This window comes from Danio rerio, chromosome 20 (assembly GCF_052040795.2).
Source record: "Danio rerio strain M-AB ecotype USA chromosome 20, GRCz13ab, whole genome shotgun sequence".
Classification (NCBI taxonomy): Eukaryota; Metazoa; Chordata; class Actinopteri; order Cypriniformes; family Danionidae; genus Danio; species Danio rerio.
The window spans coordinates 4,009,403-4,026,991 of NC_141040.1; the positions used below are offsets into that span (position 1 = coordinate 4,009,403).

General features: G+C 36.1%; 1 protein-coding gene across 3 annotated transcripts in view; it reads right to left on the bottom strand.

Annotated features, from left to right (window-relative positions):
• gnpat (glyceronephosphate O-acyltransferase) overlaps positions 1–16,982 on the bottom strand; it is a 34,847-nt gene extending 17,865 nt beyond the window's left edge. For 2 of the 3 annotated variants that reach the window (XR_015518060.1, XM_087297980.1), the window contains exons 1-8: positions 16,854–16,982; positions 15,863–16,054; positions 13,277–13,453; positions 12,259–12,388; positions 10,369–10,496; positions 8,881–8,956; positions 5,196–5,347; positions 1,296–1,426 (exon numbers count right to left, since the gene is read on the bottom strand). Coding sequence is in view for 1 of the 3 variants with exons in the window: in XM_087297980.1 (XP_087154106.1) it covers positions 1,296–1,426; positions 5,196–5,347; positions 8,881–8,956; positions 10,369–10,496; positions 12,259–12,388; positions 13,277–13,453; positions 15,863–16,054; positions 16,854–16,877 (1,010 nt within the window). In the remaining 2 variants the exon portion in view is untranslated. Of the gene's footprint in view, positions 1–1,295; positions 1,427–3,613; positions 3,778–4,318; positions 5,348–8,880; positions 8,957–10,368; positions 10,497–12,258; positions 12,389–13,276; positions 13,454–15,862; positions 16,055–16,853 lie in introns of those variants that run through there. The other variant, XR_015518061.1, reaches the window with a different exon arrangement.
• Positions 16,983–17,589: the final 607 nt, after the last annotated feature.

Sequence of the window (17,589 nt, forward strand, 5' to 3'; positions counted from 1 at the left end):
GCCCAGGCCCGTTTCCCGGATAGTTTAAGAAGTGTGAGTGCGCTGAATCGGGCTCAAGCACGGTTCACTTGGCCGGCCCTGGCCCGGTTGGAAGAGGTGGGCCTGAGCGCGGTTCACTTGGGCTTTGTGGTACGCCTGTGTGTGAGTGCAAAACACGCCAAAGCCTGAAACTGAAAGTGAGACGTGACTTTAAAGGGGTTGTTTCATATGGATTTATTAATCAATCTTACGGTTCAGTGAACGCAAACTGCTGTAGTTTATTAAAGACGCAAACCCCTCACTGCACGACAACTGCACCTTCAGCAAACCTCCTCATTCCTGCAGCACGAGAGCTTTATGATTGTTTATGAGCGTCAAAAGTGGCGGATCTGTTCGACGAAATATCTGACTGCGTGTGCCCGGATCCCTAAGGACTGTTTGGCGAAATATTTGACGACATATCAAATGACTGAAACGATACAACTAGAGAAATCTCCACTGTGCTGCTGAGTGAGAGAGCGCTTCTCACTGAACAGCGCAGCAGCGATGACGTAAGCGTGCCGAAGCCCGTTTGTGGTGTGAGCGCGGGCCATCGGGGGAGACGGGAGGGGGGACAAGCGTGCTTTGGGCAGGTTCGAGGCAACCGTACCTAGTGTGAGTACGGCCTTAGTCATGTGTGATATTCAACATCAATGTTATATAGAAAGCAGAACAAAGTGATTCAGCTTGAAGGCACTGTGATTGAAAATTTACTCACTCAAAATATTACAAGTTTTTTTTTCAGACACATTAGACATTCTGACTGATCCAGATCCTATATTTATTATATTTGAAGTTTCTGAAGAAGTGTTGAAACGCACATAGGTTCAACAACAGTTTTTCTGCCAAAAGCTTATCCTTTTATTTTGTAAAAAAAAAAAAAAAGAAGAAGAAGAAGTTCCAACTTTTAAACTATAGCTGACATAATGGGTACATTACATCTGGAAAAAAATCAGGCATGCCCTAATAGAAAAAATTTTGGAAAACGTGGTCTCCTTTTATTTCCTTTTGTGGAAAATAATGTTTACTAAGCCCACACGATAAATAGGATTGAGGCAAATTCTGCATGTTTATGACAAACGTGTCGTGTATTCCACATCATTTGTGCTGTGCGAAAATAATTTGGCTCTATTCATGCATTCACATTGACCCAGCATAAGTGAGGGGACTCACTCAAGCATTGTTTACATTTTAAACGTTTTTCTGCTGCAAAATGAATTCCCTGTGTGAATGATGAAGGCCTTTACGGCAGAACGTGGCTGAATGCAGTGTCATACCTGGGCAGCAGGTTGTATTGAGATCGGTTTATTTTTCGTTCTGCCAAACTGCGCACAGATACTGGCTGACCAAAGTACACGTGCATGCTGCCATAGTCCTCACTCAACACCCGCCGGGCCTTCAGCAGACCCTGACACAAACAAAAACACAACATTTCTTTATATCATGCAATGTCCTCGAAAAAAAAATTAAAACAATAACCATGAAGGAATTACATAAACTGTATTAATATTTAGATTAGATTAGATTAAACTTTGTCATTACACATGTACAAGTACAATGCAACGAAATGCAGTTTAGGTCTAACATTTATGCTGAAAACATAAACATAAATTTGCCCATTTGTTATCTTTAGTCTTTAGTAGGCAGCAGTGATGAGAGTGAAATATTAGTTTAATTATAACAGTTTTAACTAAAGTGCCTTGTATTGATATTTTAATAAATAAGCATATAATATATGCATAAAATATATTATACAATACTTAATTTAGTATTAAGAAATTAATCATTAACAAAGTATGAAAGTACAATTATTAAGCACATTATAAATGTGGTTGCAAGTCAAGAATACATCATTTGAAGCTGCAGTTAAAAAACTGCTTACTAACATTTATTAATGTAGAGTTAAAGCCAAAAACAGATGAATTCACTATATGCTAATGCTTAATAAATGGTCCATAGAGTGTAGTTATAAAGTGTTACCAATTTCTATGTTAATAAATGCTTTATTAACTCAACTTCATCCAGTTTTGTGACCTAATCTAAAGTGAGGACTATTTATGCTTTATAAATCCCTTATAAATGACAATTAAAGGCTTAGTTAAATAATTCTAAACTGGACAAAAAAATAATAAAAACATAAATGACTTTATTTCTATTCATTCGAAGATACACAAATGAAACTGTATAAAAATAAAAATAAATCTTTGCAATCTTAACTAAAATAAAATGACTGTACAGTTTAAACATCGCTAAATAACATTAAAATGTTGCATCATATTATATTGTTTAATTTTTTTTTTTTTATCCAAATTTTACAGTGATTTTACCTTTTAGATAGGATTGCAAAGATTATTGTTCATTTCATACTAAGCCTTTAATTGTCACTTATAAGGGATTATAAAACATAAATAGTCCTCACTTTAAATTAGGTCACAAAACTGGATGAAGTTGAGTTAATAAAGCATTTATTATCATACAAAGTAATTATTACTATACACCTAAATAATAAGAACTATAAATGCTAATTTGACAAGTTTGTTAATCATTTACTAACTCATTCTGAATGATCTTAAAAACCACCAACTACTCTTAAATATAAATAGTTAGTAAATAATGCAATACTTAAATTAGTCATGAAAAATAAATCATTAACAAAGTATGAAAGTACAATTATTAAGCACATTATAAATGTGGTTGTAAGTCAAGAATTCAGCATTTGTAGCTGCAGTTATAAACTGCTTACTAAAGTTTATTAATGTAGAGTTAATGCCAAAAACAGATAATGAATTCATTTTTGCTAATGCTTAATAAATGGTCCATAGTGTATAGTTATTATAAAGTGTTGCCAATTTCTATGTTAATAAATGCTTTATTAACTCAACTTCATCCAGTTTTGTGACCTAATCTAAAGTGAGGACTATTTATGCTTTATAAATCCCTTATAAATGACAAATAAAGGCTCAGTTAAATAATTCTAAACTGTAAAAAAAACAAAAAAAAACATAAATGACTTTATTTCTATTCATTCGAAGATACACAAATGAAACTGTATGTAATGTTGCATAATATTATGTTGTTCAATTATTATATTTTTGTTCACAAATTTTTACAGTAATTTTATTTTATTATTTTATATAGGATTGCAAAGATTATTGTTCATTTCATACTTAAGCCTTTAATCAAATCAAATCACTTTTATTGTCACATCATCAGCAGCACGTGTGCTATGATGAGTGAAAAGCTTAGGTGCTGGCTCCAGACAGTGCAAAATACAGACAGTGCAAATACAACGACAGTGCAACATACAATGACAGTTAGTATTTTATATTTGTTGTTAAGATGCATAGGGAGGTTTTTTGTTTGTTTAAGATTTAGTTTGTATGTTTTTAAAGAGGCTAAGGGTTTCTTTCAAATCAAATCAAATTGTCATTTATAAGCGATTAATGAAGCATGAATAGTCCTCACTTTAGATTAGGTCACAAAACTGGATGAAGTTGAGTTAATAAAGCATTAACTAACATACAATATAACCATTACTATATGCTAAATAATAAGATATATAAACATTAATTTTAATACTCTTAAATACAAATGGTTTGTAAATAATTTAACATTTATTTTGGTTATGAAAAATCAATCACACACAAATTATGAAAACACAATTATTAAACACGTTATACATCAGCTTATAAGACAATAGAGCATTTGAAGCTGCTGTTATAAACTGCTTACTAACGTTTATTAATGTAGAGTTAATGCCTAATGTCACCGACTCGGTCCCAGTCATTCCCCTCGCTGGCCAGCAGAGGTCGCCATCCCCGGACTTCTAAGCATTACATCATCCACCTAGACTGATTGTGCGCACACCTGATCTGAATCCCGGTAACGACCCACGCTCTCTATATAAGCCACACTCAAACAACAGTTCAGTGCAAAGTCTTCTTCAGCCACGGCCAACATTTCTGAGCATTATACTCTGCCTGATCTTCTATGCATTACCCTGGACTGTTTCTGACTCTGAGTTGCCTTCTGCCTGCCCTCGACCCTCGTTTGTTATACGGACTCTGAGCCACGCTGCCTGCCCTCGACCCACGCTTGTCATAAGGACTCTGAACCAAGCCGCCTGCCACTGATCTATGCCTGGTAAATCACTCTGTGTCTGTCCGCTGCCAGCCCCACGATCTTTATTGATTGCTGTTGATGTGAGTTCGCACTTTAGTGCGTGTTGGATGTTTGTGTTTGAACTGCGTCTAATAAATACTGCAAAATGGATCCCTCCGTGTCAGTCTCCTCGTTACACCTAACAGATAATGAATTCTTAAATTAATGCTTAAAAATATTCATAGTGTGTAGTAATTATAAAGTATTATCAAACTAATATTGTGTATGACTCATGAGCTTGGAGGACTGCATCCATACATCTCTGCAACGACTCAAATCACTGATTAATAAAGTCATCTGGAATGGCAAAGAAAGCGTTCCTGCAGGACTCCCAGAGTTCATCCAGATTCTTTGGATTCATATTCAACGCCTCCTCCTTCATCTTACCCCAGACATGCTCAATAATGTTCATGTCTGGTGACTGGGCTGGCCAATCCTGGAGCACGTTGACCTTCTTTTTTTTCAGGAACTTTTGCTGTGGAGGCTGAAGTATGAGAAGGAGCGCTGTCCTGCTGGAGAATTTGCCCTCTCCTGTGGTTTGTAATATAATGGGCAGCACAAATGTCTTGATACCTCAGGCTGTTCCCACTCTGCAGATCACCTCTACACTGAATGTAACTCCAAACCATGATTTTTTCCTTCACCGAACTTGACTGATTTCTATGTGAATCTTGGTCCATGCGGGTTCCAATAGGTCTTCTGCAGTATTTGTGATGATCGGAATGCAGTTCAACAGATGATTCACCTGAAAAGTCTACCTGACACGTTTGAAATTGAACAACTAGAAGTCAAGTTATAATTCGATGCTCTTACAACTGGGACCGACGACAAGACTTTTGTCAGGTAGTGTAGATATGTAGCCTTAGGGAGTGATTTCCCAAAACAATAAAATAAACGCATATAGTGTATGTCATTCTCTTTTGTTTATTTGCTGCTAGTTTAATCAAGTTTAATTTGAATATTTTGCTAGTAACGCACAAAAAATAGTGAAATATGCAGGAAAATGCCAAACATACAGAGGTTGACTCTTTGGGTTTGGGGACGCCGAGCAGCTCGCGGGCGTACAGAGACTCCTCCAGGATCCTCTCGTAGCTGATGCTGACAGGAACCAGATTGACGTCAAACAGCTCCCCTTTAAAAAACGGCTCCATCACAATATTCAGCAGCCCTGAGGGAGAGCAGAAAGAAAGCGAGAGGGAGATGAAGCGGACACAAAACGCCGTTTCTCTCATTCATCTAAATTTGCTTTTTTGTTGTGTGTGATTGATGATCCGCCGCCGTCAGGCTTTGCAGGCTTCCAGCTGTCGTTTTCAACCTGTGCGCCATAAATTAGTCCGAGCCTCTTTATATCATTCCGGGACTGTGATCCAATTGCGGAAATCCTGTGGAATTTCATTTAGCTGCCATCTCGCTTCCTGTGCGCAAGCACTGTGGACCCCGAAACAATGTTGAACTGTCACCTTGAATTTATTTGTGCAGCAATATTAATAAAAAAAAAAGGCAGAAAAGTGTGGGAAAAGCCTCGACGCTGCACATTAAATGCCGAAGTCAGCAGAGAGCATTTTATCTCAATCAAACACGCAATAAATATCACAGAATCGTGTGAAAGTGATAAACAAAAAATAATTAAATAAAAAATAAAATAAATAAATAAAAAATAATAATAATCTTGACCTATTTGTCACCCACCATGTGCTTTTTTATTTTATTAATTAAATAATTATTTAGGTGTCTCATTATGTTTTCCTTACAGCTGCACAATTAATAGTTAAAAGATCGCGATCTCGATTCGACCCCCTATGCAATCTTAATCCAGCATTTCTAAGATTCTGCCAATCATATTTTCAAGTTCAGGAGAGAAGAAAAGGCGGCTGCACGAGTCTTTTCATTGTTTTACACACGTTGCTCAGTGACATTAACACCTCCAAATGATGTTGAATGAGTCACATATAAGATATAATTCCAACCCAGGCTCATTGTGGAAACGTAGTCCCGTGGACGTTTCTGGAGACCGCGGAATACGTCCCGGCAGGTACGTACGGCTGCAGTTTTTGTTTTTGCGAATCCGCGAGAGGCTGCTGTTGTGTGCTTTTTCGCGTCTCAGACGCCTCTCGCGAGTGCAGTTTGCGCCCGCGCTGTTCTCGCGTGAACCCACCAGAGTCCGCTGTCCGACGGACCTGATGATTGACTGCGCGACCGGTCAATCGGCTGACCCGCCCTCCTTCTTCCCTGAACCCAACCAATTTTACCGATTGACCCGCCCGCCCGCTCCCCTAAACCAGAGCAACAGTTTACAAAAGCCGTCCAAAAAAAGAAAAGCCCTGATTTATTTTTTCTACCGCGTTTTCGGATTTCACCGCGTTCTCACCCTGTTACGAAACTTGTTCACTTAATTTTTGGGATTCTGTTTTTGTCTTACCTGATTGCTGGAACCGCTCTTCCCCAGACTCGAAACCGATCGCCGTGGTCAACTCCTCTCTGCATCTCAAGCCTGCCGACGTACACGGTGAGCTGAGTGGACAAACGAGTTGCAGTTGGAAAGCCCTCCACAGGGAGGTAAGCGGTCAGCCGGCCGGCCGGCAAGCGCGAAAGGGAACAGCGTCACACCGCCCCGCAGCGTTCGCTTGAAAAAAATTAACGCAGCCGTATGTACCTCCCGGGACGTATTCCGCTGGCTCCAGAAACGTCCGCGGGACTACGTTTTGAGAATGAGCTTGGGTTGTATAATTCACCTAAAAATGTAATTTCTGCTTTAATATGATGTTTTCGTGATCGGGAAAAATCACACGTGACATGAGCTGCTGACCGTCAGCTGTTATCACAGAGAGGGCGGGCGTGCGCACTTTACTTAGTGATAGACGCGTGCGCGTCTATTTTAGTGAACAAAACCTGCATATGTTGCGAGTAACAGGTAATACAGATGTAAATAATATTCAGTTTGTGGCATAGAGTAATCGTTTGGGAGCCGTGTGCGAAGTATGAACAAGCACTTAGCCGTCAAAATGAAACCGAAAGTGTGCACTTCATTTAAATGACCATATCGCATTTTAGAGTTATGATTACGACAAGCATTTGACATGTTTTTTCTTTCATAGCGAACCCACAGTTGTGCATGAAAATAAATATTTACAATGTCAGTATAACTACACTTGCCTATATATTGTTGAATATAATCTGATAATGGCAAATGTCTGATTTTACCAATGAATTAAATTGTCTAATATGACAGATTGCAAGCATATATCTCAAACATAATAATTCAACATCAGAATTATTGTAAGAATAAATTAATATAGAATAGAATTATTTATAGAAACCAGTAGACCTACACATAATATTAATATTATCGAGGTTGTGCCAAATGTTTGTTTTTACCTTTATTTTACATCTACAGAATCGTGAGAAAATCGTGATCTTTATTTTAAGCAAAAAAAATCGCGATTCTCATTTTAGCCAGAATCGTGCAGCTCTACCACAAAGACGTGACTTAGTAAAGTGTGAAGTCATGTTTGATTTTAATCGTTGCATTAGTCTGAATGTAAATCTCCTCGTCAGCCAGCGCTGGAGCAGTGGAGCAGTGTGAGAGAGTGGACCACAGCGCATCAAACGAAACAAAAGAAACTATAGACAAAAGAAATTAAGAAACACTTAAATGCTTAAATGCTTGTATTTGTTGTATTTGTACCAGCTCTGTGATGCTCGTCCACAACTTCATGCATCGGGTTAAATTAGGTTATCCATGCTCTGTGTTTAGTTCATTACAATCATGGTGAAAACCCAGACAGGCAGTCAGTCAGTGTAACACAGAGAGTGGACCAAAGCGCATCAAATGATCGGTAATTAAAAGTGGAAAAAAAGAAAAATAGAATAAATATCTATACTTTTATATTAGACGCACATCTGATGCTTGTATTTGCAGCAGCTACATGTCCACAACTTCACGCATTGGGTTAAATTAGATTTAATAGTCTCCCTTACTTCCACTGTATCTGTACAGCTGAGGGAACGGAACCAACGCCGAGACGTCAGACACAGCAACATTGCAAGATGGCTGCGCCCTAGGTCTAAAATCTATAGTAAAACATGCTGTTTTCTGTTAAATGGTTACATTAACCGAGTTTGTTTATTATACTTACATTAAAGTGGAATCCAATGTACAAAATAAGGTAAATTTGACTGAGTGCTTCATTTCCCCTTTAAGTAGGCTATGTTTTAACTTAAGCGACCCAGGGTATTGGCTTGTCTGACTCATGCTAGCAGATGGGACATTCTTTCTTGATATATGCTAATAACGATTAGCTATATGGCAATAACAATTAGCATCATGCTAATAATGATTACCTGAGTGCTAGAACATGCTAGAAATGCTTACTAATTATTCAGATTGGATTAAAAATGAGGCTTGCCAATTAAAATAAACGCAGTTTAAGCTAGCAACCACCTGTTAACCACTGAAAACACCCTAGCAATCAACTAGCAACCCACTGTGCTTCATGCCAACTTTCTTTTTGATTCCTAGAATGGCAATACATTAGCAATACCTTAGCAAGCCAACTGCCTTTGAATCCTAGTGCAGTCATGTTTAGCTTTCTCAAGGTAACAACAAAGTTCGTCAATGAGCTTTAGATTTTAGTATATTATTTTCTGACCTAAGATGAATCTTAGAAAACAGAATAATAACAATAATAGTGATGTAATTACCTGTCTTTGGTGTGAGCGATTTACACGTCCGGCTTCTTGTTCCTTCCAAGAAGAACTCAATTGGGGCATATCCATTCTGCATAATCAATACACAAAAGGATTTGGGATTTTTGAGCAATTTATACTGTTCCGACCACAAATTTGGGGGTAATCAAGTATTTTTAATTGCTTTTTGAAATTCTTCTGAAAGATTTTAAGAGAAAAAAAACGTAATTATCATTATTATAATTATTATTATTTTCCCCAGTGACGGGTTGCAGCTGAAGGGCATCCGCTGCGTAAAACATATGCTGAACAAGTTGGCGGCTTATTGCGCTGTGGCGACCCCAGATTAATAAAGAGACTAAGACGAAAAGAAAATGAATAAAAGAATCATTATTATTATTATTATTATAGCTATTATTATTATCAGTGTTGTTAAAATAATGATATACTCTCCCATTTATTACTATTATTATTATTATTGTTGTTATTATTATTATTATTATTATTATTATTATTATTAATAATAATATTAATTTATTAATTAATTAAAAGAAAGTGATGCTGTGATTAATTTTTAACATTGATCAAAAGTGACAGAAAGGACATCACAACATCAAATAAATGTATCACAATTTAAACAAATGGTAAAGAGCTAGTTCACCCAAACATCCATTGACAGCAGTTGTTTTTCGTACCATTGAAGTCAATGGCTATAGGTATTCAGCTTTCCTCAAACTATCTTCTTTTGTGTTCAACAGAAGAGAGAAAATCAAACATGATTGTATTTTAGGGACAAAATTATTAGCCGCTTTAAGATACATTATTTACCGACTTTTTCTTGTCTACAGAACAAACCATCATTATACAATAACTTACCTAATTACCCTAACCTGCCTGCTTAACCTAATTAACCTAGTTAAGCCTTTAAATGTCACTTTAAGCTGTGTAGAAGTGTCTTGAAAAATATCTAGTCAAATATTATTTACTGTCATCATGGCAAAAATAAAATAAATCAGTTATTAGAAATGAGTTATTAAAACTATTATGATTAGAAATGTGTTGAAAAAGTCTGTCTGTTTAACAGAAATTGGGAAAAAAATAAACAGGGGGGCTAAAAATTCAGGGGGCTAATAATTCTGACTTCAGCTGTTTTTAAATATAACTATAACATTTTCTACTGTAAAGACTATTGTATAGGAGTAAAATATGACAACATCTAAATAATAAAAGTGTAATATAACCTTAATTTAAATGTTTATTTTCTCCATAAATTAAAATGTGTCCTTTTCTTTCTGAAAAATAATAATAATGACTGTCATACTTTTTTTTATTACGATTTCCAGAACACAATCAGCATAATGCAATTAGTTGTAACAAATATTTATCTAGCAAAACAATTCTTTCAGGCACATTTATAATAAAAAATCATTTGACATTTGTTGATATTAACTTTGTCTTTTGTGTGTGTAATTTGTGTAGTTGTTTGGTTGGCTGCAGTGTTACCCTTAGCATGGTCTTCACATACTCGGAGAACACAGCCCAGTAAAGTTTATCCCCTCCAAATGACCGGCGGATGAAAAAAGCTCCCGACATACGCAGCATCTCACCGACAAACTTCATGCTCATAAAATCTGTAAGAAACATCATGACATTATCAAAAATCCAATCCAAATCACAAACAAAATCCTGCTTTTTGTGTGCTTTCAGTTTAACTTTACACAGTCTGGAAATTTCTGGAAACAGCTTGCATTTATAAAGAGACAAAGGGGAGAAGAAAAATTTACTTTAAGTGGGAGAAACTGGGTTTGGTTGAAATCAGGCTGAAGTTCTGTGCATTGTGATTTTGAACCCGTTTTCATTTTTGATTCATGCTCATCGTATTTCCATACGACCGCATTGTTTCTTACTCTGCATTCAGCTTTAGGTTTTATGTTTTATAATAGTACACACTCTAGTTTTTTGGTCTTTTATTTATGCTTATTATTTTTTCATACTTTTGGTGGAAATTCGATCTTATATTAGACAGCTCAATAAATAAGTAAATAAATAAATGAGTTAAAAAAGAATAAAGGGAAAAATGAATGGATAAATGAATGAATGAATAAAAAATAAATGAATGAATAATTGAATGTATAAATACATAAATAAATACATTTTAAAAAAGAATGAATAAAGGGAAAATGAAATAATGAATGGATAAATGAATGAATGAATAAATAATTCATTTTATAAATAAATGAAATTAATGAATGAAAAAATATTAATGTAAAAATAAATGAATGCATGAATAAATAAGTTAAATAATTAATGATTGAATAAACGAATAAATGAATGAATGAATGAGTTTTAAAAAAATCAATGATTAAAGAAAAAAACAAATTAATAACTAAATAAATGTATAAACACATAAAATGAATTGATGAATAAATAAATAAATGAATGTATGTATAAATCAATAAATAAATAAATAGATGAATGAATGAATGCATGAATAAAAGAAGGAAAATTAAAGAATGAATAAATAAAAAAATGAATAATTAAAATAAAAAATAAATAAATGAATAAATTAATTATTTAATTAATTAATACATCAAATGAATTGAATGAATAACTTTAAAAAATAAATGCATAAATGAATGAATGTGTAAATATATGAATAAATTAAAGGATGAATGAATGATAAAAATAATTGAATGAATTAATAAATTAATAAAATAAATGAGTGAATGGATAAATGAATAAATGCATGAATCAATTAATGTATGAATTAATGAATAAATTTATTAATTATTATTCAATTAATTTTTAAAAATGAATGATTAAAGAAAAAAATAAAAGAATGAACAAATGAATGAATAGATATATATATGAATGTATAAATACATTGAATGAATAAATGAATGAAATGCATGGATAAATAAATGAATCAATGTATAAATAAATGAATGAATGAATGATTAAAAGAAAAAATAAAAGAATGAATAAACAAATAAATTAATGTATAAATACATCAAATGAATTCATGAATAAACAAACGAAAAAACGAACTAACAAACAAAATAAATGCATGGATGAATAAATTAATCAATGTATAAATAAATAGATTACTGAATAAATGAATTAATAAATACATGAATGAATGAATGAATGAATGAATGAATGAATGAATGAATGAATGAATGAATGAATGAATGAATGAATGAACGAACGAACAAAGGGATTTATGGTGGGGGTTGCCATGTGTTTGTTAATTGCGTTTACATGTCAGCTACACTAAATATAGTATTCAGTGTGCTGCTGCAGAAGTGTGACCTCAAACAACCCTGAAAACACTGTTCAACATAAATTTGGAGGGTACAAACATTTTTAGCTGATAAATCTGTCCACACTCACCCATTCCAGCTGCGATCACCGGCAGGGGAAGGTCGTACGTGTACAGTATATATGACATCATCAGGAAGTCCATATAGCTGCGGTGGCTGGGCAGAAGAACCACCGGGTGTTCCTGTACAGCCTGCTGGAGCTGAATAGGAAAACATTACATTCAACTTACATGGCATCTTCATGAAACCAAACAGCAGGAACATTAACTAAACTACTAAAGTCCAACTAAAGTTTAAAGGCCATAAGTAAATGTATTGACATTGCCTATAAGCTGGTCCATTATAATAAAGATCACACTGCGTATAGTTAACATTGAGCAGTTTCAGGGCAAAACGACAGAAATATATACAACTGACACACAACATGACTTAAATGGCACCTATTGAACCAATTTTTCAATATTTAAGTCTTTTGTGTCTCCAGAATGTGTCTGTTAAGTTTCAGCTCAAAACACCCATCAGATTCTTTATTATACCTTTCAGAATATTGGATTTTCTGCTATGAACATTGGAGCTGTTCTTGTTGCCCGTGCCTTTAATGCTAGTTCTCTCCGTCCACCGTTCCCACATGCCTGTTAGAGTGTGCCTCAATCTCCTTATCAGGATGCGTCAGATAAACAGCACAGTGACAGACACGAAGAAAGCAGATCTCACGTAACGTTTATGAGAAATACTATAGTAAGAACTTTACCAGTGAGTTTTACTATTGTTACATTCCAGGACATCACATAATTATTTGTTCAAGTACTTTATATATATGTATGTGCTAACCACTGAGCCACCATGCCACCCCTTTCATGTCCATTACAACAATATTTTTAAACAGACAAAATAATCAAATGCAAATCGTATCATTATAAATCATATTAATGAGTGCTCAAGAGAAAAAAAGTTCCCTCAAACCATCTAACATTCTGTTTGAAGCAATAAGCCTGCATTTAATTAGGACACTTGTTTTAGTAAAGCAGTCCGCAGATGCCAGGTGTTTGAGCGGGATTTTCACACGTGTATTTTGGGAAGACCCTCACCCTCTGGATGCCCTCCTCATTGACACACACGCTGCGGAAGAGGCACTTGAAGGCTTTGCTGAGTGTAAAGGCGAAGAAGCGAATGGTGCTGAGCTGCAGACGGTGAGCCATTTCGTCCAGAATCAGCGACGCTTCTTCTGTAACGCACTCAGGGCTGTCTCCTGATTCGGATGAAACCTGCACACAGAGTTCAGTAAACGTTTAAACACCAAGGGCTTGATGGGAGTCAAAGAATTGTCACTTCTCAATTAACTGGCACCAAATATCAACAGTAGGAGAAGCAGTAAGAAAAGCTGCGTGAAACTTTTCTTTATTTAATAAATTACTTGCACCTTAATAGACAAATGCCGACACGCAATGAACACGTAATGGCGTTTGAAGGCGTCAGTCGTGGAGCACAGGCGCTCTTGACAGTTCTGGAGGTAATTAACAATATAATAATACTAACACTGAAAGGCTTAAGGCATTTTACAATAACCAAAACAACATTTCAGACGTTTTACAATATGTTCAGCCTGCTGGTTTGTCCGTTCACACACATTTTTATCATCACATGATCTCTTAAAATTACATGACCTTTTTTAATGCGCATACTGGAATTTGTTTGGTAAAAGTGTTTCCATCATAGTTTATGCGCATCTTTTCTTATCAAATAAAAAGTTTATCCAACTCTGTTATGCGCATACAGTTTTAAAAATGCGCATAAAAATAGGTGGATGGAAACTTAGCTAATGAGAGAGCGTGCTGCAAGGAAATAGACAGTCGCCAGGTCTGTTTTTTCACAGCAAATGAGTAAGTGTACTGGTTTACTAACTGAATATCTCAGGATATAAGTATATTTCAAGTCAGAGAAGTGTATCTGTTGCGTTAATAAGTAATTACGTACTTACTGAAGACGCAAACCGTTTCACAACTCAGTTCAATTTAAGGAACTGGTTGGACCGGTTCACTCGTCATCGCAACAGACAGTCAGAAACAGAAACAATGGCAGGCCGAAGACTGTTGGGGGCGAAGAGCAAATTTTTTTTGCTATGGATTCTTGTTATTTTGAACTCATCGAAGAAAAGAAGTGGATTGTCGTTAAGTGTAGATTATGTGCAAGTTAAACTCTTGACAACTGCAAGAAATATGACATCGAAAAAAAAAAAAAACAGCTAGCGTAAACAACAAATGATTGACATCAGTTCACGTTCCCCAGGTAAAACGACTTAACCAAAAAAATGGTTATTGCTTTTATTGTTGAGGAGGTGCAGCCGCTGTCTGCTGTAGAAGCGACTATGTTTTGTAATATAGTACGATTTTTTCTCTTTTGAGAAACGATTTACACATTTGTTAAGGCTGAGTGAGGCAATTTATTCACTGTATAAAGCTCAAAGACTTATTTTGATTTGATGATTTTTTTCTTATGATCTAAAGCAGGGGTCACCAATCTCGTTCCTGGAGGTCCGGTGCCCTGCAGGGTTTAGCTCCAACTTGCCTCAACACACCTGCCTGGGTGTTTCAAGTATACCTAGTAGGACCTTGTTTAGCTTGTTCAGATGTGTTTGATTAGGGTTGGAGCTAAAATCTGCAGGACACCGGCCCTCTAGGAACAAGTTTGGTGATTCCTGGTCTAGAGGGTCGTACACACCGGGATGCTTTTCGTTTGCAATTATCGTCTTTCGAGACGTTTTTCTAAATTTAACCTGAAGCGATTTTCACTGGCGTCGAGCAGAAGACTATGCAAAATCCCTTCTTGACATTGGATGCCACTACACAACTTTAAGCTTCTGACACCCGCTTGTTGCACAGATGAAGAAGACCGGAAGTTGTCACGCTAATACCTGCCAACATCCGCATCATAAAATCCAGGGGTGCGCGCGAAGTGAAGATCGTGGGGGATTGGTGCGCGAAGTGATGAAGACGGGGGGCGGGGACTGCGCGCGAACTGAGGAGCGGGTAGCGGGTATGCAGATGGTTGCGCGTTGGGTTTGGTGCACATGGGGACTTAACCAAAAAACTAGCCGGACTGTACAAAAAAACTTAGGAGGGGTGGAAGTCCGGGAGTTTTCCAGGAGACAGAACAATATGGGAGATGGGTCTGAAATACGGGAGTTTTGGCAGGTATGGTCAGGTTTGTTGTTAAAGTTACTGGTGAAACGAACAAGCATTTATGGTTCAAGTAGAAGCTCCAGCTCTAGCAATGAAGAAATGATTATTGTTCACCAGAGCAATAAGCAGCTCCACGTTCATATCGCCTCTGGGCATCTTCTTCAATGTGCGCTCGCATTGACGGTTTTGCGCTTGATCGCCTCCAAGTGCTGTTTACTGTAACTTCAGCAGCTCTTATGGGAGGGAGCCCCGGACTCTGGGATATTACGAGCTCAGGGCTCTCTCCCGGGACAGCACGCCAAATACGCTTTGATTATCAGCTAAATGTGAACTCTTGGAAAACAGCAGCAGATGGAACTTATGAATGTTTACAACCACTTGAGTGTGAGTAATAAGGCAATTACATATTTTGGGGGTGAACGGTCTCTTCAAGGTGAGGTATGAAATCTTGGCACTAAGGAAACTGTGCTGTGGCGTTTTCTGTTCTTCCTGTACCTGTTTGATGACATACTGCAGATGGTCGGACTGCAAAACGATGGTTTTCAGCACACTGGCTTTGCAGGGCACCAGTCCTTTGTAGAGCGTTGGAGTGTAACATTTCAACGCGTATCTCAGATCACTGTAGCGCCGTCTCTCCTCCAGAATGTCCTCAAAATCGTCCCGCTTCTTCAGCATTGGATGCCTAGGCTGTATTAAAAACAGAAAACAAGGCTTTTTAAAATCAGACAAAGGAAAACATTTACATTAAATGACATTACTAAAAAATAAAATAACAAATAGTGATATTACATACACACTAAATAGGTTTATTGAAAAAAAAGGCAAATTCTATAGATTTTTTTTATTAATAAATGTTTAACGGCATATAAGGAAATATGATGGAATTGTGAATGTGTGAGAATTTTCAAAATTGCTCACATCATGCAGTACATTTACAATTACAATTTACAACTTACAATTTAGATTATGTGGAAATCAATGACTAATCCATTTGATGACTTTATTGTTATTATCAATAGTAATGATAATATGCTCATATATGAATGAGTATAATAGTAATGATTATATTCTCATTACTATTATTATTATTATTATTAATAATAGAATGTGAAAGTAGCTTAAAAGGAAGTAAGAGGCGTGTCTGTATATGTACATAAAATATAATAACACAAACAAAATCTTAAATACACATTTGTACATACACTTTTACTTCAACAATTAATAATAGCCTACAGTGTCTCATATAAAGAATTGCATTAGTGCTAAGGCTCGAAACCAAATTAAATCACTTTTAAAAACACTTTTTTAAGTGGCTGATCATATTTTTTTGGTTATTTAAAAAAACTCACGTGCTCTGTGCATGCAGTGTACTTAATGAATTGCTTGAGGAGAATATTAGAGGAATCTCTATGACAGCTTGACAGTGAAATGCTTCAAGCATGTGCTGCTGTTCCAGGAAACATGTAACGACACAAAAAAAACTCACCGAATATAGTGCTCTAGACGCCATTTCGATTCCGTGCCTATCCAAGCATGAGTGTAACAATTCAGACGAGTTCTTGGTGAGAAAGTTTGGATCAAGGTTGGTCGTTCAGCCTGAACTCATTCCTGATATGAAAAGACAACAAGCAAGTGGAGCGTCGAAAGAGCCGAAACCCCAGTGACCTGGTGGGCGGGGTTAGATTGGTCAATATGTTCGTTTTATTATTCATTTTTACAAAACTTTAGGTACTATGAGGTGTTAATTATTACAACTACTGAAATGTAATATTTTTGTTACCCTATAGACTTCACTTGGGTGTATTTACAACAACAAAGAGCTACTACGTTCAGCCAATAAGAATCCCACTCTACATGTCAATCATTTTGTGGAGCTTGAGGTTGTTTCTGGTTGGCTGAGATGTCTGCGGAGGGCGGGCTTTGTGAATTCAGCGACGAGGTGCGTTTATCAAGAAAAACTGAATAAATGCCTTATAAAACCAGTATTTTTATATTTATAGTAATGTCTAAAATTAAACCTGATATTGCTTAACGTTACGTTTACTAGAAATCGTTATTATTTTATGTAATATCTTTATTTACACATTCAGCACGCTTTTTAAAAGTCGAATATCACACATGGAAAATGTTAGATATATTTAAAACGTTATATATTTATCTACTGTACCTTAGTAGGACAAAACGTTTTGAATTCTGGGCCGCCATGCGCCACCTAAAGGTAA